The 24,308-nt window shown below is 37.0% G+C and overlaps 1 protein-coding gene across 6 annotated transcripts in view; it reads left to right on the top strand.

Moving 5' to 3' along the window:
- FNDC3B (fibronectin type III domain containing 3B) overlaps window positions 1–24,308 on the top strand; it is a 322,862-nt gene that overhangs the window by 77,088 nt on the left and 221,466 nt on the right. For 3 of the 6 annotated variants that reach the window (XM_045539669.1, XM_045539671.1, XM_045539670.1), the window contains one exon: window positions 9,294–9,369. The exons of the other annotated variants lie outside the window; for them this stretch is intronic. In XM_045539669.1, coding sequence (XP_045395625.1) covers window positions 9,294–9,369 — 76 coding nt within the window. The remainder of the gene's footprint in view (window positions 1–9,293; window positions 9,370–24,308) is intronic. 6 annotated transcript variants of the gene reach the window in all.

A 24,308-nucleotide genomic window follows, 5' to 3' on the forward strand; every position in this document is an offset into this window, starting at 1 on the left:
TCACTTGTATGAATTTGAAGAAAAAAACAGTATTAGTAAGGGTTATTTATTGAGCTCCATGTTATGAGTAAGGCCTGGTACCAGGGCTGCACTGGGGTTGGTCTATTCCTTACAGCAAACATATGAGCTGAATATTCTTTCTTTTTTACAGGTGAGGAAATAAGGGGTTAGAAAGGTTACGTGACCTGTCTGGCAGAGTTGGAACTCAGCTTCACTCTGTCTGACTTGCTCTTCTCACTGTATATCTTGCGTTTTCCTAGTTGATTTTTAAACAATTAGCTCAAAGATGAATTAAAACTAAAAGATTAAAAGAGAATAACTTTACTCAGTATTTATTCATATGTACCTGTAGTGCCTCTCAGAAGCCAACTTTGACCTGATCTCCATCTAATTTTACTTCAACATATAGTATAGCAGGAAAAAGAAACTTAAACATATAGAAGAAATATGTTGTTATATATTTATTTTTTTAAATTTTAGAAGTCCCTAAGATTCATTTTTTTTTCAATTTAAAGATTGAATTTTAAGTAATACTGTTATTTTTTTATATCTGCAATTTGGAATCTTTTTTAGATGTTTTTGTGTATGTACAATATGATAAAAGGCAAATTATAACATCAGAATACAAAAAATTAATTAACTAGTTTGAAATGGAATTCTTTAGGAATCAAAGTAAATCTTTTGGGGACATGATTAACTTTGGACCGTTGAAAATAAGTATTGCAATGTTTCTTCTTAGACCTGTTATTGTATTTGTTTTCTAATAATCTCACTAGTACTCTTTTCTTTCTGGTCAGCAAACCAATGAAAAATGTGGTAGGTAGACAAACATAATCCACTGTGACTACTTGGTGAGTAAAGTAGAAGAAAGGAGTGATAGGTTGGGTGCTAAATGCTTTTGGGATTAGTTTTTTAGAGCAAAAGCCAAGAAACCAAAGAGAAATAAGGGACAGAAGAACTCTAGGAGAAAGAGGCACAGGAAAGACACATGTCGATGATAGCAGTGGAGGAAATGAAAATGGTGGAAGCATAGGTAGATGACAGAGTGATAGGAAGTGGGAAAATATTAAGTAGTTACAGCTTGGAGAGCCATACACATTACTGTATCTCCATAATATTAGCAATCCCAGTTTTGGCAGAGGTTGAGCAGAACTGTACAGCAGCAAATCCTGAGATCTGGATAACCACATTTAAAGGTTAAACCATTAGTCATTTTTGAAAACTCTTATGTAGAACAACATAATTCCTGAATTATATCACAGATGGATGTTTCATTAACATCTTTACTGGTCTCCATGTGTCTAGGGTCTTGCTTCGCAGTTTGAGTTTCTTACTGTTATCACAGTCACCTACTAATGTTGCTTTCCTGCTGGAAATTCCTTCAGCTCACAGGATAAATTCCAGACCCTTAAATGGGGCAAACAAGGTCCCTCTGAAGTGGCCCTGGCTTGCCTTGCCTTACCCTTCAGTCTTACCTTTATCCCTCTGTCTCATGCGTACCCCGTTATAGCCACATGGGACTTGCAGCTGTTTCTTAAACATATCATACTGTCGCCGCCTTTGCACATTTCCTCCTGTGGTGGTTCTTTTGCTTTTCCACTCGTACTCCTCCCTTTAAATCTCACTCTCAAGTATTACTTTTGCTGATTTCTAGATGGTTTCTTTAGTTTCCATAGCACTTAGTAGCAACTGATCATGTTTTATTACAGTTTATTGTATTTCTCTGTTCTAGCACCAGCATAAGATGGGTAGTATTTCATCTTCCTCAGAGTAGAATTATCAGTGCTTAATAAAATGCCTGGCACATAGTAACTACTCAGCAAATGTTTGTTGAATTGAATAACCAGGGTTTCAACAATTGCCTTAAGTACTGATTTAAAAAAGAGTAATGTATCTATGCTAAGCCAAGGCCTGACTAAGTGGTGATGTTATGCAGTGGGCGTGGGCACGAGATCCTTTGCTGTCTTCCCTCAACCCTTCTGAAACCTTAAAATATTACAGATTTATATTCCTTTCTGATATTATGTTAATGGACACAAAATATCAGGCAACAGTAGTGTTAATTTTAAGCAATTAAGGAAGTATAGTAATACAGAAAAGTTAATTCTAGAATATTTAATGACTCAATATTGGAAACTGATTTTCTGTCAGAAGGATGGGAACATTATTTCTTTGATTATATCCCGGGGGAAGAACAGTGTTAATGTCATGACCAACATTGACATGGGTTTTAAAAATAGTAGAATATTGAGAATATATGCAGTTAAATATGTTTCCTGGCTGGCTTTGAGATTCCAGCAATAGAGAATTGCTGGTTTAGGTTCAATGCATAATTTTTTGTTTTTAAGAGACAGGGTCTCTCACTGTTGCCTAGGCTGGAGTGCAGCGGTTTGATCATGGCTCACTGCAGCCTTGAACCGCTGGGCTCAGGTGATCCTCTTGCCTCAGTCTGAGTAGCTAGGACTATGGATGCACACTACCACACCCAGCTAATTTTTAAAACTTTTTTAGAGAGATGGGGTCTCGTTCTGTTGCCTGGGCTGGTCTGGAACTCCTCACCTCAAGCAATCTTCCCACCTTGGCCTCCCAAAATGCTGGGATTACAGGTGTGAGACACCATGTCCGGCCTCAATGCATAGTTTACCAGAGATGTATGACATTAACTGGAACATCAATTGGGATCAAAACCAGATGTGAGGGTGTAGTTGGATCTAAGTGGAGTGAGACATGCTAGATTCAGTGTGCAAAAGCACATTAGAGGTAGAGCCGATTAGGCCTGAGCTGCTGAATCCCCACCAGTGTGGGCAAGGCCCAGCCTGGGGACACAGGTGTGTGGATGGAATTGAGGGTGGAAGATGGTTGTACCTTACTCGATGACATCTTTAACAAGGATTAGTCCTGAAACGGTGATGGCAGGAACCAAATTTTGTTCTCAGTGAATTTTCAACTAAAGAAAGGTGAACTATATTTTTGGTACTCAGCTACTCTCTGAAAAATGTATTTAATAAAATGAGAAGAAAATGATTTAAGTAAACATGATGGTCCTTCAAATGCACAAGAGTATTTGGTAGCTATTACTCTTAACCACAGAACAACTACACTAACGCTTACATGTAATTTTAGTCTTTTATATTTTTGGTTTTTATCTTGAAACGTTTGGGGTTGAAACTTTAGACTACGGTGTTTGTGGGTTAAAAGAGACTCACCTAGTTTGGGCCATCTCTATTATGTTATGCATTTTTTTCCATTTAAGTTAATGCTATATTTATATTTGTGGCAAGCAGCAGCTCTTTCTGTAATAGAATCTCTTTCTTCAAGGCAATGTATAATTAGAGGGAGTAGAACTGTACAACTTCGTACAAGCTGCTGTTGAATGTTCCTTATAGCTCTTACCATTATCTATAAATGTTTTATTTTTGTTTACATGATTTCCCTCACTGCTCTCGCCTCATCCCATGCATGTTCTATTTGTCAGCCCCAGATGGGCAGAACTTTGTATTGCTTAAGCTTTTGTCCCCAGTGCGTGTCCCCAGCCCCCATTTTGGGCACTCATTAATATTTACTGAATTAAGACTGAGATATAGTAGTAATTTCTCTAAGGACATTTATTTCATGAAGTACAATTATTGAACTCTTCTGTTTTTGTATATTTTCTGCAGGCATAAAATGGTGTGATTTCAATGCTTAAAAGTGTTCCCCTTGGTTCATCTGATTTCCCTTTCCTTGGTTACCCATTAGCCATTTCGGTCTTTTTTTGTTAATGACAGATGACTTCTGGGGAAGCATAGGAGCTTTTAATGCAATCTTCCTAGGAGTCTTTTCTTTTTCTTTTTTTTTTATTATTTATTTATTTATTTATTTATTTATTTATTTATTTATTTATTTATTTATTTATTTATTATTTCAGCTCTTCATGGGGGTACAAAAGCTCAGGTTATATACATTGTCCGTGTCCCGCCCATCCCCCTGAGTCAGAGCCTCAGGCGTGTCCATTCTCCAGACAGTGCACCTGGCATTCACCATGTAGTCATACCTCCATCCCCTCCCCCATCTTTTATTTTTCTTATGCTTCCTATTGGCTCATGAGAAATGGCTCTAGCAGTTGTGATAATAGAGTGCTCATTGGTTTGTCTTAGGATTCTAGGGGAATTAAAGGACTTGACAAGAACTAATCCTGCCCAGTATATTAAAAAAACGGTTTGTTGTTAATTCAGGGATTCCTTGCCACCTAACTGCTGTATCCTGATTAGGGGTAGGAGATTCTGCTTCAGGAAGTGAGTACAGATTTCCTAGAAGAGAACTTGTCCTCTGCCTTTGGGGATGTACCTTTGACCCAGTTAACTGCGTTCTCTCATTTCAGCAGTTTTTTTTTGAAGTATCTCCGTAGAGAATTGACTTTGTGAAACCCAGGCCTATAACAAGAGGGGGAAGTGGTGTAAGAATAGAGGAGCATGCATTTTGGTCAGACAGGGCTGGATTTCAGTGCTAGCTCAGTCACTTTGTAGTTTTGTGACTTTGTGCAAGTTACTGTCTTATTTAAGCCTCAGTTTCCCCATCTGTAAAATCTAGTTAATAATACCTACCTGGCAGATGATAGGGGTTCGGTGAATAGTAGCTATTTTTGTAATCATTACAGAAAAAACACCTGGAAAAAGGAGTTAATAACGTAGCCTGCATCATGCTGAATTAGTTTTAGAAATGTGAAATAGGCTGTCAAGGGAGATAGGTTTTGAGTATTAAAAACTTGGGATATCGGCGTAGTCTTTATTTTAAACAGAAAGATTTCTAAAGTCCAGGAAGAAACAAAATAAGACCATTTATCCTGCTGCTTGTGTTAAGCAAGGAAGAGCTTCACCTAACATGTGTGTCCCCACTGTGATCCTAATGTTTAAGTCCCCGTGGAAGCTTCCTGGTCTTGTGTATTGTTTTCCTATCACCTTTGGATTCAGGCTTCAGGTAGAACATGTGAGCAGGATGGGGGCAATCAATACTTTTGCATCATCTTTCTAGTTCACATGCTCATATTTTTAATCTTAGGACATTTTCTCTGTGTATATTATTACCACAAAGGTAATTATTGGTCATTTGCAGCTCATTACTTCTCTTTTCCTGACATAAAAGAGAGGGGACTCAGAAAACAAATAATAACAAATAATACTAAATAATACTTTCCACTTTTGCCCCAGGCCAGCTGTGGTCTTGGGTCTCAAAGGTGGGTATAGATGGACAGTCTGGGTAGAGGAGGAGCTCAGCCTTTGGGAGTCGTGTGTGTGTGTGTGCGTGTGTGCGTGTGTGTGTGTGTGTGTGTGTGTCTGTCTGTCTGTCTGTCTAGGTCCAGAAAATAGTAGTATCAGGAATAGGTGATACTACTCTCACATAGTCAAGTGTCACTTTTTAGAAGTTGTTAGATATTCCTGGATAGAATCCTTATTTACATGGAACTCTTTTGCAGCTTTTAGGTTGTATCATTTTTCCTTCTAAAGATATCTGTTGGATAATCGTAAATGTTGGCTCCAAGGGAGAAGTGTTCATTTATACATGAAACGGCTAGGAGTGAGACAAGCCTCAGAAAGTGTGGCAAGTGGGAAAAGCTCCAGAAGTGAAATGGCATCTTCTCTTCCAGCATAGTTTGTTATCTCGATTGCCTGGGTATTGGATTTAACTTTTAAGATTGCTGCAAATGTAATATTTTTTCTTTGGTCATTTTCTCAGCAGCAGCTTTTTTGATGGACTAATACATTGCAGTGATTGCTTAGTTAAGGGGCTGGTAATTTTTTATTTGAGGCGTAAATTAGGAATTTGCCTCCAGGAGTGTTCTTAGATGCTATTGATACCTGGTTAATCAGCCACCCAAAGTTTAAATTGCAAAAGTAGCTTTCCTTTTCTTCTTTTAATGAGTGAAAAACAGATTTAGATTTATACCTGTAAGGAAAGATGGTGTACCTTGTTTCAGTTTTCCTGTTGGGTAAAACATTCCCTGCTGTGTTTGCTCAATTATATTAATTCTAATTCTTGGTTTGTTGTTTCTTTAGACTTTGGAAGAGTGGTCACTTATTTTTCATTAAGCCTTGATAAACTGCCTTCCGTTTATTTCAGGCTTCTTGGCTCATGTAGCCCTAATGGTTTTGAAACAGATCTGGTGAAGCAATAGGAGCCTAAAGTACGTTCCTATGATTTGACTATCATGGTTTTATTTTCACATCTCTAGGGAAAAAATATTAGTGGTTAAAATCTTTGTCTTTTTCCCTCTTCTGACGAGACACAGAATACAATATGGATTGTTTTAATGCTGACTTTGGAAAAGCAGGAAATGCTTAGTAAGTGGACAAAAAATGATGTTTGGACAGCAATGTTACGGCGTACGTTTTATATTTAGGAGAAATTGTAGCAGTTATATCTGCTTTGTGACTGGATGGAGGGAGACATTGACTGACTTGTATGATACAAAAGGTTAAGTGCCATGTGTCTGCCAGGGTGTGACTCATGCTCCTCAAGGCTGTGTGATGCAAGGCCGGCTCATTCATGTCTGCTGTCAGGACTGGTCATTTGGCTGGTGTGTGTCAAAACTTTATTTTTATCTCTGCCTTATGGATGGTGAAAACAGCAAGGTGGTCAGCCTCCCTCAGTATAATAAAATGCTTTCTTTTAAAATATTTTGGTGCCAAGATGAATATGGTTTGTTCAAATAATGACTTTTGTTCTTACTAGGAAAAATTGATATTGGGACACAGGAGATTTGCCTGGTTTCTGAGGTAACTTGGTAGATTATAATCTGGTTGCCATAGCAACTCAGCAGCAGTGAAAATTACAGGAACTAAACATTTGAAGAGATGTCATATTTTAGCAGGATGCTTAAAAGCCCTTTACCTATCATCTTTCTCCCTGAAGAAGTGGGGTGGGGGTCAGAAATTGGACTCGCTAATCAGGGGGAGAAGGCATAAGTGGACTTGGAAGGCTGGATGCCTCTGGGCCATTTCTTGAATTGTGGCTAGGTGTCAGTGACTGCTAAGGAAGTTACAGACACTTCTTGTGCAATATGATAAAGCAGATAATGTGACAGTCTGGAACATATCCCAATTCAGAAATCCTTTTTTTTGCCTGGGACTTCCCATAATACTGGTAAATTGTATATTCAGAACCAGTATTCAGGACACATTTTCTGAGGATTATGAGTGTGGTAGAAGAGAATATATGAATTTGGGATTGTCAGAGAAAATCCTGGGACATAGAGTCTTGTTGTCCACTTATTCTTTTTTCCAACTAATTAATTCCATGGGCATATATTATAATCCTATCCAAAGAGGTTTAAACACAAAGCAGATGGTTTCTGCTCTATTACCGTAATGCTATTATAGAATTGGTCTAAGGACTTTCAAAAAGATATGGCCAATTCCCTTTATTGAAGTGTTGTTTTATTCCACTGTAGTTGAGTTCTGCTGTATATTGTTGTAAAAATAAAGCTAACTCAAATGGTTTTCATGTTAAAGGAGTGACTTTAAAAGCTCGGTATCAAAGTAATTCAGATATTTTAATAGCTAGAGATTTGAAGAGATTTCCCTTTGAGTTGTTAAAATGGCCCAGTGTATTTACATTGGGAGAATTTGAATACTACAGACTGAGAGATTATTGACATAGTTATTGTACAGCAAAAATAAATTACCTTGAGATAACTGTTACAATTCAAGGTAATGTGAAATACCAGGAATGAAGCTTAGACTGCTTTTCCCTGAATGATCCTGTTTTTTTCTAGTTCATGTATTTTCAGATTTTTAAAGTTTTAGTATTCCAGCAGTGTTTCCTTTGGTGAATTATTAGAAGCAGCAAAATACATGGATATTAAAGATTTAGTTTTTAAAGATGGAATGATTTTGGTATCAATAGTTTTACAAAACAGATAAATTATGGTATACGTACTACGTAAAGTTAACTTTTAAATTTCGTCTTATAAAAGCTTAATTTCTAAGTTAAAATAATTGTGTGTCATTGTTTTCCTTGTTTTATGACTTTCATTCATTCTGTAAAAGTAGTTTTTGGGCAGTTACTCTATCCCAGGCATGAGGCTAGGAAGTCTGATCTTATCCCTATAGTAGTGCCTTGATTAAAGAAGGAAAGACAGACACTAAAATAGTTGCTTAGTTAGTTAATTGCAATTCCAGAAAGAAGTAGAGTAGGTTTTTTTGTTTTGTTTTTTGGGGGAACATGTAATCTGGAGAACTGACCTATTTGAGAGTCAAATGCCATGTCTTAAGCTGGGAAGGATGAATAGATGTTAGCTGGTGGCTGGAGGAGGGGTAAGGTGAGTGGTGGGCAGAGATGAGGGAGTACAGGAAGAGCATTGCAGGGAGAGGGAACAGTATGTTTGATGCCTTCAAGCCAGGAAAGAAGAAGACTTGCTCCAAGAACTATAGGATAAATGTGACACTGCCGTCCTGTCAATTTCTAGAAATACGTAGTGATTATTTTAATAGCATTAACCTTGTACATTGTGATTTTTTAACTACAGATTTTAAGTTTGGATTATGTCCTTTAACTTGTATTTAGATATAAATTAGTAATTTTTCCTTTTGATATCCTTTGATTAGAACGAAAACTATGAGGCTGCTAAAAGAACATATTTTGCCATTGCCACTCACGGTCTAGTCTTTTGGAAATTGTCTGCTACTATTAAATATTTATGTTCATATAATTAAAACGCTGACTTTAGATAATTTAAACATTTGAGTGTTTGGTGATGGGGCTTATTTAAAATAGTCATTTATTTTATACTGCTCATTATTGTTTCAAGATCCTGTACATAGCTACTTCTTTTTTCAAACATTTTTTTTTATAATTTACTTTCTGTTGTCACATAGTAGAATCATATAACGCAGGTCAGTTATAGTATGGGAACAATATGCAATAGTATGAGGTCAGAATCTCATTTCTAGATGCAGTTTTTCTTTATAAGTATAGTTTCTGGTCTTTTTTCCCTTAAATGTTGTTTTTTCCCTTAAATGTTGTTTCTAAATTCATGAAAGACAAAAAGGAATTGGACTTTCCAAAGAAAAGGTTTCTTGACTTTTTTAGTTGCATAGCATTATAAGCAACATAGGAGAATTCACTTAGCTAAATTCAAATGCATGTACTTCTCTTACCCCCTCATCCCCCAGTTTGAACCAGGTTTAAGACTTTGTGTTTATGCAAGATTCTGTGCCACATACTTCCTGTCTAGTATATAAATTTAGTTAATAAAACTTGAAGAAAAATCCCAGATATTCTAGCATTAAATTGAAATTAATGTGTTATTTTGGCAGGTTATTCTTGTTCAAGTTAATCCAGGTGAGACTTTTACAATAAGAGCAGAGGATGGAACACTTCAGTGCATTCAAGGTAAGGAAGTTTTTGGCAAACATTCTAATCAAAAGATTTTTCCTATATTATTTAAAGGAAGTAATGTTTTTCTCTGTGAGTCTGCATATGATTTTCTAGAAGTCAAATATATCTTGCATCTTTATTTTTATTGTTTTTGTCACATAGTCTTAAGTATATATTGTGATCCTATCCAAACGATACTTTTAGTGGTAAAATCTGTATTGGATATCTGTTATTTATTGATGAATAACAAATTACCCCAAAATTTAGTGGCTTAAAACAACATTTATTATCTCACATTTTCTGTGGGTCAGGCCCTTGGGCACAGCTTAGCTGTGCCCTGTGACTCTGGACTTCTCAAAAAGATAAAGTCAAGGTGTGAGCTAGGGCAGCAGTCATCTTAAGGCATGTCTGGGGTGAATCTGCTTCCAGGCTCACTCAAGAGGTTGTTGGCAGGATTTAGTTTTGGGGAACTATTGGTAGGAAGTTTCCCTCAGTTCCTTGTTAAGTGGGCTTCTCCATAGGGAGGGGTAGGAAGCTTGTATTATGGCAGCTAGATTCATCAGAGCCAGCAACAACCCATACTCAAGATAGGGGATTGCACAAGGTGTGAATACCAGGAGGCAGGGCATTGGGGGCCCTCCTGGAAAGCCTCCCAACAGTCTACCCTTCGGCCCCCAGTGATTCATGTTCCTCCCACATTAGTTCAGAGTCCAGATACTTGTCATCTATGTAAGTTCCAGGTATAGGTGAAGCTCCATGGATGTAGTTCTTTAAGTAGAGCTACTAGGGCATTTATTAATTTCTAGTTTGTGTAATACTGATGCCTTTTCTCTGTAATTTACTTTGGGAAGAAATGATGTAGATACTTCCATCCATATGAAGTTCTGTGTGGGAAGATCAATTCAGATCTGACATTAGCCTGTGAACACTGCTGTGTTAAAAGGCCCTGTTGTGATGGCTCTTTTTGGCAGTGATTGGGATTATGGAGCAAATGGTAAATTGGCATGTAATTGAGATCATTTATTAGGTTATTGCTTGGATTGGTATCTGATCAGAGGCCTTGTTTTTAATACCTGGACTTGTTTACCAATACATAAAGTAGGGGAAATACGCTTTAGTTTTAGTTTCCCATAATGAGCTGCATAAAAACAGATGGTTTCTTTTGCCTTGCATAATAGCAGAGTATGTTACATTGTAGTTTCACTACTTTTTTTGGGTATCTGTAAGAACAAAAGTTGAGAAAAATTTTTCTTGAAAAATGAGTGTGTTTTGAAGATTCAAGTGTCAGTTTTAATTGAAGTTAATGTGAAATGATTTAATCGCTTAATCAATGATTCTTTCTTATTGCATTTCTCTGACTATTCTGTCCCTGAAATTGATCTTTGGAATTCTAAACCATTTAAAAACAAAACTTAGTCTTTGTTGTCATCAACTTTGTTGATGAACAATGTGGAGAAATTTCAGGTCAAGGAAGAGAGGGAATATTTTAAAATAGTATGGGATATAGAATCTTCTATTACTTATGGTACTATAATAAATGGATGTGGTCAACAATTGAATCTTCATAATCTACTCTGTAGCTTTAAAAAAAAATCACACTGGAAAAACTAGATGAAAGTCACCTATATAGAATAAAGCTGAGGTTCAGTAAGAAAGGCAGTTGAGCCTCTGGTTGTGTTAACATTGGAGCCCTATGAATTGGTTGATAGACAATGACCCTCTACAACTGAGTATGTGTAATAGAATCTATAAAAGGAACTCTCTGAATAGATGAACATACGTAAAATCCACTCTTTCATGCCACCTGAGTTTAATTTTTGGTGTGTAAGGAGTGTGTGTGTATGTATACATATGCAGTATATGCATACATATATATGTTGTGTGTGTATATATATTCATGGAGTTAGCCTCTTCCCCACTTTTTTTTTTTTTAGTCTATGTCAGTAACTGGTGCACTCTGCAGGAAATGTTGCAAGTATATTGCTCTGTTCACAATGGGAGCTTTGTGTTTATTCATGATGATATTTGGAGATAAGTGACACTAACACTCCTTCCAGTGATTTCAAGAATGCGTTTGACTAAACCAGAATTATGTAGCCATTTATCTTTGGCTTTCCCCAACCTTCCTATTCTTTGTTCTCTTCTGAAGATCCAGATACTATGGATAACTTCATTTAGGGCATGGTGGTACCTGGCCCAGTTGATTGAAATGGCGCAGGACAGAGTGAGAGAGACCAGGACCTGGAACCAAGTGCTTTGCTAGGGCTTGGGAAGCACTGTGGTAATAGGATGAACTGCAGTAACTGAAAGGAAAGTCAGTCCAGATTCATTGACTGCCACTAATGTATAACAGGAATTCACCCAGGCGAAAAATAAAAAAGCCTTCATTTGAGTTCTAGTATGAGTTAGTGAATGCTTCACTTCACGTAGGTAAGCATAGCAATGGAGAATGTGGAAATAGGCAGTGCATTTATAAATTCCAGCACAAGTTATTATGTCCTCCTCACTGTTACTGTGATTAACATCTTTATCATTACTCACATTTATTCAGCTCTCAGGCTATGTTATGCATTCTTTCCTTAAGTGAGTATGAAGGTATACTTGAGGAAGCTGAGGCCTGTAGAACATTCCCATAGTTAAAAGAGGCAGAGCTGAGTTTTCATTCCTGGTATGTCTGACTTCAGAGCCTGAGTTCTTTATTGCCCTACTCTATGGCTTTACATCAGGGGGGACTCTATTCTCTTGACAAAAATAAGGTGAGTTCCTGTTCCTGGAGTAACAGGATTCAGGGCAGGATACCAGGATGAGTATTCAGATGGCCAGAATGAGACAGACAGAGATGGTCTGCAGAACACAGGTGTGTGGTAGAGACTGGGTCTTGAGAGTAAGAGGCATAGGCACCTTGTTAACAGAACTAAGATGGTACTGGTTTAGGGTCAGGCTAGTAGACAGTGTGATGCAGGGAGTATTGGTTTATAACTCAAGTTATTTCTGCCCAAAGTCAGGATTGGGCTCATATTTGGGGTGGGCTCATCTTGTAGGTGGGGATTGTAGCTCCGGCTTCTGGGAGAGGAGGAGGACAATGGGAGAGGACTAGTACAGTAGGAGGCAGTTCTTTGTTTTTTAAAACCTGTTAGGAAAGGATCTGAAATTGAGTCATATTGTAATGGAAACTTCTGAAAGAAGCATTTGCATTTTATTAGAGATTAAATTTAAAAGAAAGAAGCTCTAGTTAAGCTCTTTCAATGCCACCAGCAGATGGGGAGGTTTTTTTTTTATTGGGGGGCAGGTAGGTGGTTGGTAGTGGTGGCCTTCCTTGAAATTTTAAAGTCACGCCCACTGCTTATGCCATGGTTGAAACTGTCAGCCTAATAACTTTGCTATTTCAACACCAGCCAGCAGATTAGGGACTGCTTTGGGGGGATTTGGGAATGGCGTTGTTTGCTGGGCCTTCCTGGAAACTTTGAAATCACATCATATGAAGTCAGCCCCCTTTGCTTGTAATTGAATTTGTTAACCTTATAATTTTCTCCGTAGGACATTTATGACGTTACTAGAAAGACCCCAGAAGTTCATTGTGATATCATTAAAAGGCAGTTTGGAAGTTGAGAGCAAATGAATATAGAAGAATATGGTTACTCTGGGAAAAAACAAAATTTTGTTTTTATGGGAATGTCCTTGGTGATAATGAAGAAAAACACAGGAAACATAATATGCTGTGAAAGCAGATTCATTTCTAATGGAATATTTCTCAGTAATTTCCATGAAACATGAATCACAGGTCTTGAAGGGGCCACAGAATGTCATAGTTTATTCTCACTTGGAGGCAGCGCTATACCTATGGCATCCTAGACAAAAGATTTTTTTCCCCCTAGGCCAGATGAAATTGTATAAAGAGCCAGTTGTTAGGAAAAAAGAATCTTAGCAATCAGTATGAATCCTTGCCTCTGCTTAAATTCAGGAATTAATAGAGGGCAGCCATGGGTCTCTTCCATTATTTTCATATCCTTGTCTGGGCTGAGGTGCTGGCAGTGCAGCCTTCCTTCCTGTCCACACATGCCATCTTTTTATCTGCTCCCTGTAAAGGACTCCAGCCAAAACAAATATCATACTTCCTTTAGGGCTCTGGGTCTGTCTTTTCCAGGAGCAGTCCATCCTGACCTTTCTCTGAATTCTGGAGGTGCAGGTAGAGGTAGCACTGCACAGTCTGGTTGTTGTAGAAATACACTCCTTTGAATTAGACTGCAAGTTCAGTTGTGGCAGGAGACAGTATATCCTCCAACCCACCTCCCAGCTACACAGCCTTGTAATAATTACTGACTGGACTGTGAACTGGCTCTGTTATTACATCAGGCATGATGATTTTTCTTTTAAATTTTACTCCTCTGGTGGGAGCTTAAAGATGTTTAGTTATGTGCTTTTAATGGTCTCTAGAGTCTCTATAGAAGAACTTCCAAATTTCAAGTTGCATTGTTAATTTAAGCTAATGAGTTTCCATTAGAGAAACAAGTTTAAATTCTAAAGAACTATTATAATGACCCTATATGAATACTGGAATCTTTTATTCATTTTATATAAAAATTATGAGCCTGAAGAAAATAAGTGAGCATCATGGTGATTTAAAAAAAACCCAGATTAAAGTAAAATGCTTAAGAAGCATCATTATTTTAATAAGTAATGACATTTAAAGATATTTAGCTGCCAATTTTTTGTCCAAAATATTTTAGGTGTCTTTTGCTATCGTGATTTGCTCTGCTAACTTGTGTTAAGCTGGTTGAAACCTCAAAATGACTACATGACAGCAGAATGCCGGGTGTGGGTAGGACAGGGGGACTTCAAGAGGGCCCTACTCTGAGGTGGCTGTAGCTTTGAAGCCATTAAAAGGTGAAATTTATTCCTCTCTTTCTTAAGCCTTAAGCCTTCTTCAGCTCTGTGTCTAATTCTCCCCCTGCCCCAGTGAGTGTGAGAACTATATCATTGATGAACACCACGCTCTGCCCAGTGGCTCTGTGTGTGAATGGTTCCATTGAGAGCTGTTCGCCTTTCTGGATTTCCTTGTTCCTCTCTCATCCCTCTCCCTCCATGTATGATTCAGCATCCAGAATGTCATAGGGACCTTAATCTTACTTTGTTGTCCTATGTGGTGCTTTAAGTGCATTTATTAGACTTCTTTGGCACATTGAAATAGTGACCTGTCATTCTTTCTAAGAATTTTATGACAGGTCCTAGGGTTGTCTCTTGCTTTGTTTATTGTGCAATGACGTGAATGGTGTCATAGCTTGGTTTTACAAGCTGAGGGAGACTATAATTTCAAAAGCAAAGCTTCTATATGGTCTACTCTTTTAACACATACTCTCCATATAAATGAGAAGTTCCTGTTTTATTAGCTTAAAATCAGGAAGAGGACCTGTTGCAAATGAAGTCTGTCTTCAGAGGTTGAAGTGAACCTTTGCCTTGGCTTAAATTTGCAAATGACTTTTTGATCAAAAATATTTGGGTGATTTGAAAGTAAAATTATTGTAGTATGAATGCATTAAATCCTTGTAAATATTTGCAAACTTTCATTATATTGAATAGGAATTAATATTTGATTGTATTTAATTATTTGTAGAACGTATTATAAATGGAAATATTTCTTCCTATGACAAGATTAGGATTTTAGGAGCTTGTTTGTTTACACAAGAAACTGCCTTAAAAACCCATTTTTTTTGCATTTGGGGGATTTGTGAGGGATTGTTAACAAGCTGAAGTGTTACTGTGAATGGTTAGGTCTTATTTGGGAGAACAGTTAGACCTCCTTTGGAAAATCTTTTAGAATTGAAAATATCAGGTCTTTTGCACAGGCTAGCCCTGGTGTTGTGCCCATTTTTCTGACTGATCAAAAGCTACATTTGGTAAGAGTTAGTTCACAGCTCTCCACGGAGGCTGTAAGCTAAGAGAGTCTCAGTTTCTGGGAAAATTTGAATTCCTCCACTAACTTTCCAGCTCATCTTACAACTCTTTAGCTTTAAGACAAATCGGTCTTTTACCTGTGTTTGTGTGTACACAACATATTTACGTGTGTGTGCATACATTTGCTTTATGAGATTTTTTTTCTGTTCACCATGATTAGAGTTACATTTCCTTATGTAATATTGGAGAAAAATCACTTTTAGCTTGCTGGAGTATACTTGAGCTCTGAAATGTTTGGACACTTTATTTTGTACATGATGATGTATAATAGCTTTTCCTTCAGACATGGACTGATGCACAGCTGTTTGTTACAAATAGGCATTCCATATGCTAACCTGAAAGGCCCCTTTACACACAAGACCTTGCTGCTGAATAACTGGAAGTTTACCAGCAGGGTGGTGACCACAAAGGCTGGTAAATGCTGATGGGCCCAGAGCAGAAAGTCCAGTTAATGGAAGGAATGGGAGGAAAGCCTACATATGCACAACTGTCATCTCTCCGGGATTGAGTGGGTTAGGGCACATCATAGACTGGGTTAGGGTACATCAGTGCCAAAGTATGTTGCTTCCCCAGGAGGTTTTAAGTCCCTCTCAAGGGAGGTCCCCAGTGTGTCTGTCTGGTGCTTTCTGCCTTTCTCCTTTTTCCCCTCCCAGGTATCTTGATTTTTATATCTATTCTTATATTTACATAATTATGGAATTTTAAACCATTAGACAAAAACTTCATCCAAAGTTATATCATCAGACTTTCTTTGGTCTTTTTCTTCAAATAGAGTTTTAGTGATTTGATTTGTTAAAAGATGTAGATTAACTGGTATTCAGTTTCAGAGTAAGGCTTTGTAGTATGAATCCCTGGTTGCTTGCTGGCTAATGCTTAACCTCTTAGCCTCAGTTTCCTTCCTTAAAATGGGGACAGTGATAGTACTTATCTTATGGGGCTGAGAGATAATCCATTCTGAATGCCATTGTTATCACCATCACGATCTAGTTATGTGTACAGCTTTGCTGATTGTTTTTTTCCTAAAGAGATGGCATGATTAATTGTGGGCAATGACTTGATTGCCCTACTGTGGAAATTAGTTGAAGTTTTAGTCTCCATTTCATCGCTTACCTATAATAGATGTGCTTTCATCAGGCTGCTGGTGATGGCACCAGTTCAAACATTTTAGATGAAGGTTTATGGGACTATGTGTACTGATCAGATACAGGATTGTAGCTAAAACAGTGGGTCCAGTGTTCCATGCATTTAAAGCAAATTTTGTTTTAGTTGAGGCTTCAGGTGTTGCTTTTTTCTTCTGGATAATGGCAGTTAACTCTCATACCATGCTCAGCAGCCATATTCACAGAGGTTATAACCTCTTACTGTACTCAATAAAGCAGTTCCATTATTATGACTCTCCTTTAGGCCTTGGCTTTTACATTTCCATTAAATTTTGGACTACTTTTAATTTTTAGTGCATCCTGCCCTGGGGCAATACTGAGGGGGTGGTAGGCATATTGCTAAGATCATTATGGGTTTTGGAGTGAGATTGCCTGGTTTAGAAATCCTCTGTGTGTTGTTTATTGTAAAATGAGTTACTTAACTTCTCTACACCTCAGTTTCCTTTCTGTAGAACTGGAGTAATATTATCTGTCTTGAAGGACTGCTGTGAGTATTAATGAGTTACTGTGTAGAAAGCACCGAGAACAGTTTCTGAGTCATAGTAAGGGCCCAGTAAACAGGAACCATTAGTAAACTCCAGGTCTTCATCATGGGTAGGCATTGTACCCCCCTTCATTTTTGTTGTCTATCAGTTTAAAGCATTTCATAAAGCCTATGTGAACTTGAGTTATGAGTTCCTTATTAGGATTTTTTAGATGTCTTCATGTTTCAGTCCTTATACTTCAAAATAATATGTTTAAAAATATGGAGTGGAAGTTTAGCTTCTGAACCCTTTTGTCTTTCTGGCTTGTTAAACAATTAAAATGTCATCTCTGAAGGTACCACTGGTTGGAGTTCTTTAAATGTCACAGATTCTTGCATGTCAGATAGTTCAGAAGAGCAAATAGTGTTACCACAGTTGTCTGCCACATTTTATTTCACAGCTTGTAGTCTTTTAGTTCCTGCTTTATTCTTTCTGTATTTTTTACTCTTGTTCTTACACTTACAACCTGAAATAGAAAAGTTCATGTTAGAAATGTCTTTAAAGAAGACTGGATTGAGTTCTTCAAGGGTAAGGGTCAAGTCTTAGCCATCTTTGTACCCAGTGCCTATCCCACACATACTAGGCCTTCAGAATAAAGGAAAGTCATTGCCTAATATAAGTGTCTTAGTCCATTTGGGCTGCTGTAACAAAAATACGATAGACTAGGTGGCTTACAAACAACAGAATTGATTTCTCACAGTTCTGGAGGCTGGGAAGTCTTCACATCAAGACACTGGCATATTCGGTGTCTGATGAGGGCCTGCTTTCCGGCTCATAGATGGCAGTTTCTCACTGTGTCCTCATAGGGTGGAAAGGTCTAGGGGTCTTCTTGGGCTTCTTATATAAGGGCACTGCTCTCACTCATGAAGGCCCTGCCCTCAGGTCCTAGTCACCTCCCAAAGGTCCCCATTATAATATTGTCACTTTCGGGATTAGTTCAACATATGAATTTTGAGAGTGACACAAACATCCAGATTATAGCCATACTACTAGAGATTCATGTCAAAATGTTGGAAAAATTCTCATAGTTAATTCGGAGAAGTTTTTTTTCTTTCTTTTTTATTGTGCTTAGATGGTTAATTTTGTTTATCTTAGTTTCTCACATTAAGGTAAGGAATGTAAGCATGAGTGTGTTTAAAAAAAAAAAAAAATTCTGAAGAATTCCAATACATGAATTAGTTTCTCTTGCCTGTAAAAAGCATGTGGGAATCCTTATTGTATTCATTCTTTTAATAACTTTTTTCTTTTGTGGGAATAGGCTGGGAACACCTTAGAAAGTATTTTTTAGTCTGTTTAATACTAAAAGATACATCAGCTTTTTGTCAGACCTTATATTTTTTGTATTAGCAAATATTTTAATTCAGATTATTCATTAATATTTCATTAATGTTTTCTTACAGTTAAAAATTATAGCATTTATCTGTGGTAGTAAACTCTCAATAAACTCTGTGTCAGATGCATGAACAGAGTACCTTTTAAATTGTGAGCCTGGTTACTGAGTTAAATGAAGTTGGTTAAATGAAGTTTTTCCTCTTTCTCCATCAACAGTGTGATTGAAAGTGCGGGTCGGGGGTGAGATAGGTGGCAGGGAGGGGCAGGAGGCCAGCCTGGGTGAGTGCAGTTGTGGTGGGATGTGGAAGCGGGAACAGATACTAGAGATGTTTAGGAGCTGGGCATGACTTGGTGACCAATGAGGTACACTGGAGAGAGAGTGAGGGGAGGAGTCTCACAGGGGCCTTGGAGGAATCGTATATTTCCCTCAGATAGGTGGAATATGATATCTTAGAAAAATTTTTTTCCTTTAACGTAAATGAGAATACTAAACATTTTTACTCTCTCTCTCCTAAATGGACAAGCATTAAGATTAACAAAAAAGGGTAAAAAAAAAAAGACAAACTTTATTTTTAAAATAGGTTTTTTTTCTTTTCCTCCACTTCCCTCTCTGAAGACAGTTTTCAGTAACTTTTGAAAACACACTATTCTGCACACTATTTGTGAGGAAGATAGTTGTGTAAATGGGGAATATGTTTTAATGCTTCTTTCTTGGACCCATCCAAATATGGAGAAAACTGGCCTTAAAATTGTCCACATTCCTGGGGCTGTCTTTTCTTTATGATTCCTGATTTGGGTTTTTTGAATATACCCCACATTTCTTGTGCAGTTGGCTATGACTATCCTCCCACCCCCACACACTTTTTTTGGGGGGAGGGGTGCAATTTGGAGAGAAAAGGTTTTTTTCCCCAAGTATTCAAGAAAACATTCCATAATTTAAATATCACACCTTTAGGGACACTATACATTGCAATGTATAGAGTCAGAGTTACCACCACTTTTTGGGTAGCTTTCTAGCTATAGGAATCTCCACGTTTTCACTTATTTAAAAAGTTTCTAAGTATTAGTAGATTATAATTTCTACTTCAGACTGACAAGAAGAGGAAGCCTAGCATCAAGGGAAGAAAAGTCTTTGGAAAGAAATAGGAGAGGAAATTTTAAAAGATCAGAATATAAGCATTTTTCTCAGTGTATCTTTGAGTGAATATGTTATTCTCTGTTAGTGAATGATCAGATGAATTTTGTTTCCCATTTCATTTTGTGGTTCTCATTAAAGTGGGTAAACACACTCACACATGCATTTATCTTATTAAATGTCAAATTAAACTCGTTGCTTGTTATTTTCTTGAAGTACCAAGTCTTTGACAGTTATTCAGATTTGAAGTTTGATTGGTTCAGTGTTGAGATACAGTTAGAACTTGTCTGCTATTGAAGAAGAACAATCTTTGCAGGTAGTATAATCAACCGTTTATACTTAAATTGTCTTTGAGTGTAAGCATGAAATAGTAAAAAAATGTTAAACTATAACAAGGGCATGGCACTGCAATCCCATAATTTAGAAATCAAGATCTGGGATTAATTTGCTTAATTTATTCTTAAAGATCAAGATAGTCCTTATTGTATGGGTCAGGCATTCATCTTTTGAGTGATACGGTTCTTGCATGATATGCCTAAGGAAAAGAACATGTCTACCAGCTGAGAATTTAAAAACTGATTGTATTAATACAGTGGTTTGTAACCTTTGCAAATCAGTATTACCTTGAGGAACTTAAAAAAAAAATTCAAAAGCCAATATCCAGGCTAATTGTAGGAAATTGTCACATTGTCTAAGTCCAGGGAAATTGTCAGATTGTAGGGGATAGGGGCTGGACATTAGTGGTTTTGAAAGCCTTCCTAGGCAATTCTAATATGCAGCGGAGGCTGAGAATTTCTGGTTAACCAACCCTCCGGATACCTCAGGAAGCTCAGCTGTGCTTTCCCAAGTACATTCCAATGCACGTGCTGCATGCCTGTGGCTGTTTATCCAGGTTAGTCTTCTTTAGAAAAGTTTGGCAGTTTTGTGAAGTGTCTAAAGATCTTTTATCTTGTATTAATATATTTACTAAGTAAAATCTATATGGTGGTTGTCTTTATTGAACCTATTAAATTTGCTCTTTAGCTTTTGTTATAAACTTCTGCAAGTAACAAGGGTCCTCAAACAGAAATATAAGTTTACTGTTTTCAGCAGAACATAGACTTATTTTACACATATTTAGATGTAAACACAAGAGCTCACCTATTTTTAAACAAATAAAATCTCAAGTTGATTGGAATAGGTAAGATTGTGCAGAGTGAATGGAGTTAAAAAAGTGAAATGAGAAAATAACCAAGTTGGTGTTTTTCAGAAGTTAATAAGCTTTGAGCCCTGTTTTCACTTGCCTATGTGAAAGAATTGGGCTGGGACTGCTCCATCCCTCTTTGTTCCCTTCATAGATCTAGCTTAGTGCCTTGAGCGGTGTAGCTGCCCCACAAACATTTTGGTGCTTGACTTGAGTCACAGACCCTGACAATTATCGATAGGTAGAACGTTGGTTCTCAAAGTTTAGCCTGGATCAGAATCACCTGGAGAGCCTGTTAAAACGCAGTTGCTGGTTCCATCCCCAGGGTTTCTGATTTAAAGTCTGGGGTGGGTGGGGCCAAAGAATTTGTATTTCTGACAAGTTCCCAGGTGATTCTGATGTTCTTGGTTCAGGAGTTCTGAGAACAATTGAGGTAGGAGATTGTTGGGGTTGAGGACCCTTGTAAGAAAAGGGGATTTGTAGAAGTTGTACTCCTAAATGAAAAAGGAGACTCTCAGGATTAAATGTGGTCACAGAATGGACAAAAGGAAAAAGTCCATGTAAATGCAGAAAAATAAGAAAGAAAAGTTGGCTTAACCATTCTTCACTCATAAGGTCATAGAATTTTTTTTTCTTATCAGAAATTTTTTTCTCTCTTCATTGCAGTTTTAGTGAACTGTGGTTTGAACTAGGGACTCCATTTTCAAAGGATTTGTTTGTATAGTCTTTTGAGTTTACATGTCCAAATTCAGTAGCCATTTTATTAGGAATTTTTTTCTTTCTGACTCAGTTCCCACATAATGAGAATAAATATGATTGCCAAAGATATGATTAGGATATTTTAAAGTTTAATGACTAATACTGTAGTATTTGGAGATTGCTGAGTTGGGAGATTTATACAAATGTGAAAAATATTCTTAACAGGTAATATCACACATTGTATTCAAGTAATAGGTACATCCCTTCCCCTCAGTCAGCTGTGTCACAGTAAAAGAAAAAATTCAGTGTGGAAGATAAAAAGTAGGTGGACTGATTTGGAAGTTGGCTTTACTTTGTAAGGTATTCTAAGGAAACAGGAAAGTTTTAAAGCATAAAACTTGGGGAAAAGGAAGTGACTCAGAATTCAAAATAGATAGAGCTCCACACCAGCAAATGATCTGGAACTGAGGAACATTGCCTACAGAAAAGAGGAGACAAGCTGTGAGAAGCAGTAGAGGTCAGTGAATGACTCCTTAGCAACATGAAAACAGGATTGGCTGTACATATTTTTTTTCTCACGTGGACAGTGGACTATTGTAGAAATTTAAAATCCTGTTTTAAAAATTAATTTCAAGGGTCAAATTGTTGATTTCCAGACTGATTATTAGTAATTACAATTACGTCGCTGAGGATTTTTCTCATGGTCTAGGTGAGTTCTGCCACTGTTCTGTGGGTTTTCATTGATCATTTTTCTGTTCCTCATCTCACCTGTCATGCTAGTATCAGCAATTAACATTCCTCAGAAGGGAATAGAATGCCAGCTTCCATCTCAGATGTAACTCGAGAACAACAGGTGCATTCTACCTATTTCTTGGCTATAACCAGAATAGTCTGACGGCAAGTAATTAACCATAGAACAGACTTTGAAGAAAATGAGATTCTTTAGAATTTGAGCCAAAGTGCTGAAAAGTAGCTCTGGATAATAATGTATTTAGGAGACATAGGAAATGGCTCAACAGGAAGGGTTGAAATAGCCTTACCAATCTGGCCTCTTTAAATTTATTTCAAGCCTATTTCCCTTCCTTGATACAAATCTTACTAACTGTGTACCTTCCACAGACTCTTTGTTTTGTGCAGCTGTTTTTTTTTTTTTTATTGACTTAGGTTTACATCAAAGGTTATTGGACTTGAATTCATACAATAAAAATCAATTGATTGTATTCTTAATTTTTCTCTTCCCTTTTAAACGAAGAAACCTGATAAAACCTTCTGGCTCTGAGAAGAGGAAGAGTCCCTAAATAACAGGTTTAACTTCCTTTCCATTCAGTTTGGTTCTATTGATTAATCAGGGCCTCAGTTTCCTCACCTTAAAATTAGAAGATTGGGCCAGATAATTTCTAAAATTCTTTTTACTTCCCAATTTCTATCTTCTCACTTTAATTTCTGTAGAGTTCTCTGCCATTTACATGTCCGTGATTTTCATGAAAATACTTAAAGCTTTACTTAAATAGGTTCAAGTGTGGGCAGATTTAAAGAGCAGGGATTTTCTATTTGAAAGTGACATGTTAAATTATCATTTGAGGCTCTCTAGATATTACATGAATTTCTCTAAAATTTTGTTAGCATGTGTTAGTCTTGACCAGTAACAAAAGGAAAGATGATTATCTAGTGTGGTATTTTTTTCTTTGTTTTAATAATTGCCGCTTAGAAAAAAGTATGTGTAAACCTTTTGTATGTGAGGTGCTTTATATCGCCGGTTGTCAACTCTGGCTGCATGTTTGAATCGCCTGGGATTAAAAAAAAAAAAAACCCACCAATGCCTGGGTCCCACCTTCAGAGATTTAGATGTAATTGGTTCCTAGTATATTTTTAAAGATAATGTGATAAATATTTAGTTTATATTGCATTTCAGAAAAACATTTGGTGTATTTTATTTTTATGTCATTTAATATTTAGAGTTTGGAATTATTTGTAGAGATAAAATCCTAAATAACAGAAAAGTAGTACCTTTTCATCCTGGTGTACTGCCTCAGATGAAGGGCATGTGTCTTGACTACCCCTCCCCCATGTATCCACCTCTTTTTTACCCACCGAATAAGAGGTGAGAGTGCCTTGCAGATTGTCTCTTAATATAGGGCTATTACACATAGTTGTCCTTTTTGCATGTATTTCTTAGGATTATTTGCTATCATTTTGTCAAATCCACTATGCCTATGTCATTGATTTAAAAATATGCCATTATTTTATGTATCTCTACAAAAGAGAAAACACCATCAATTAAACTGACTTGATTGTAAGATGTATTCCTTTTTCAGGAGATGTTAAAATGTGAATAAAAGGTTACTTGGAATCAATGAAATACACTGATTTCCACTAATTTCTGATTTCTTACCCAGATTTAATCAGGCCTTTAAAAATCACAAATCGACATGGATTTTTCCTAATTTTGTGTTTGTGTAATCATTTTGTGTGTGTGTGTGTGTGTGTGTGTGAAAAAATGGAATAGCTTTCTAGTCTATCTACTTCTCAATTGTAGAAATATGACTAATTTGTTTAAACATCCTTGCTTCTAAGTATGCCTTGGAGGACTGGTATGCAAGTGATAATCTTGTGATGCCCTTGTTAGTTTAAACGTCTCTCACTATGCCAAAGTCTTATTTATTTTTTTGGTAAGTGTGTATAGGTATGGGTATTCATGTGTGGTCATATACGCATACTACGTGTGTGTGTGTGTTTGCCAGTGTTACCACTTGTATCTGTTCTGCTTTGTCTAAACTTTTGGTAAAATCTACACTGTGGGGTAGATTTCAAGGCTTTATCCATTGTTCAATCTATGTGTTTACTATCATAGCATTATCCTATTAAACACAATATAACCAATTCATAAATGTTATGTTCTTATAACATATGGAAAATATTCAGCTTTCTTTACTTGTCCCAACCCCCCTCCCCTTTTTTTTTTCTTACAG

The sequence above is a fragment of the Lemur catta genome, chromosome 1 (assembly GCF_020740605.2).
Source record: "Lemur catta isolate mLemCat1 chromosome 1, mLemCat1.pri, whole genome shotgun sequence".
In the NCBI taxonomy this organism is placed as follows: domain Eukaryota; kingdom Metazoa; phylum Chordata; class Mammalia; order Primates; family Lemuridae; genus Lemur; species Lemur catta.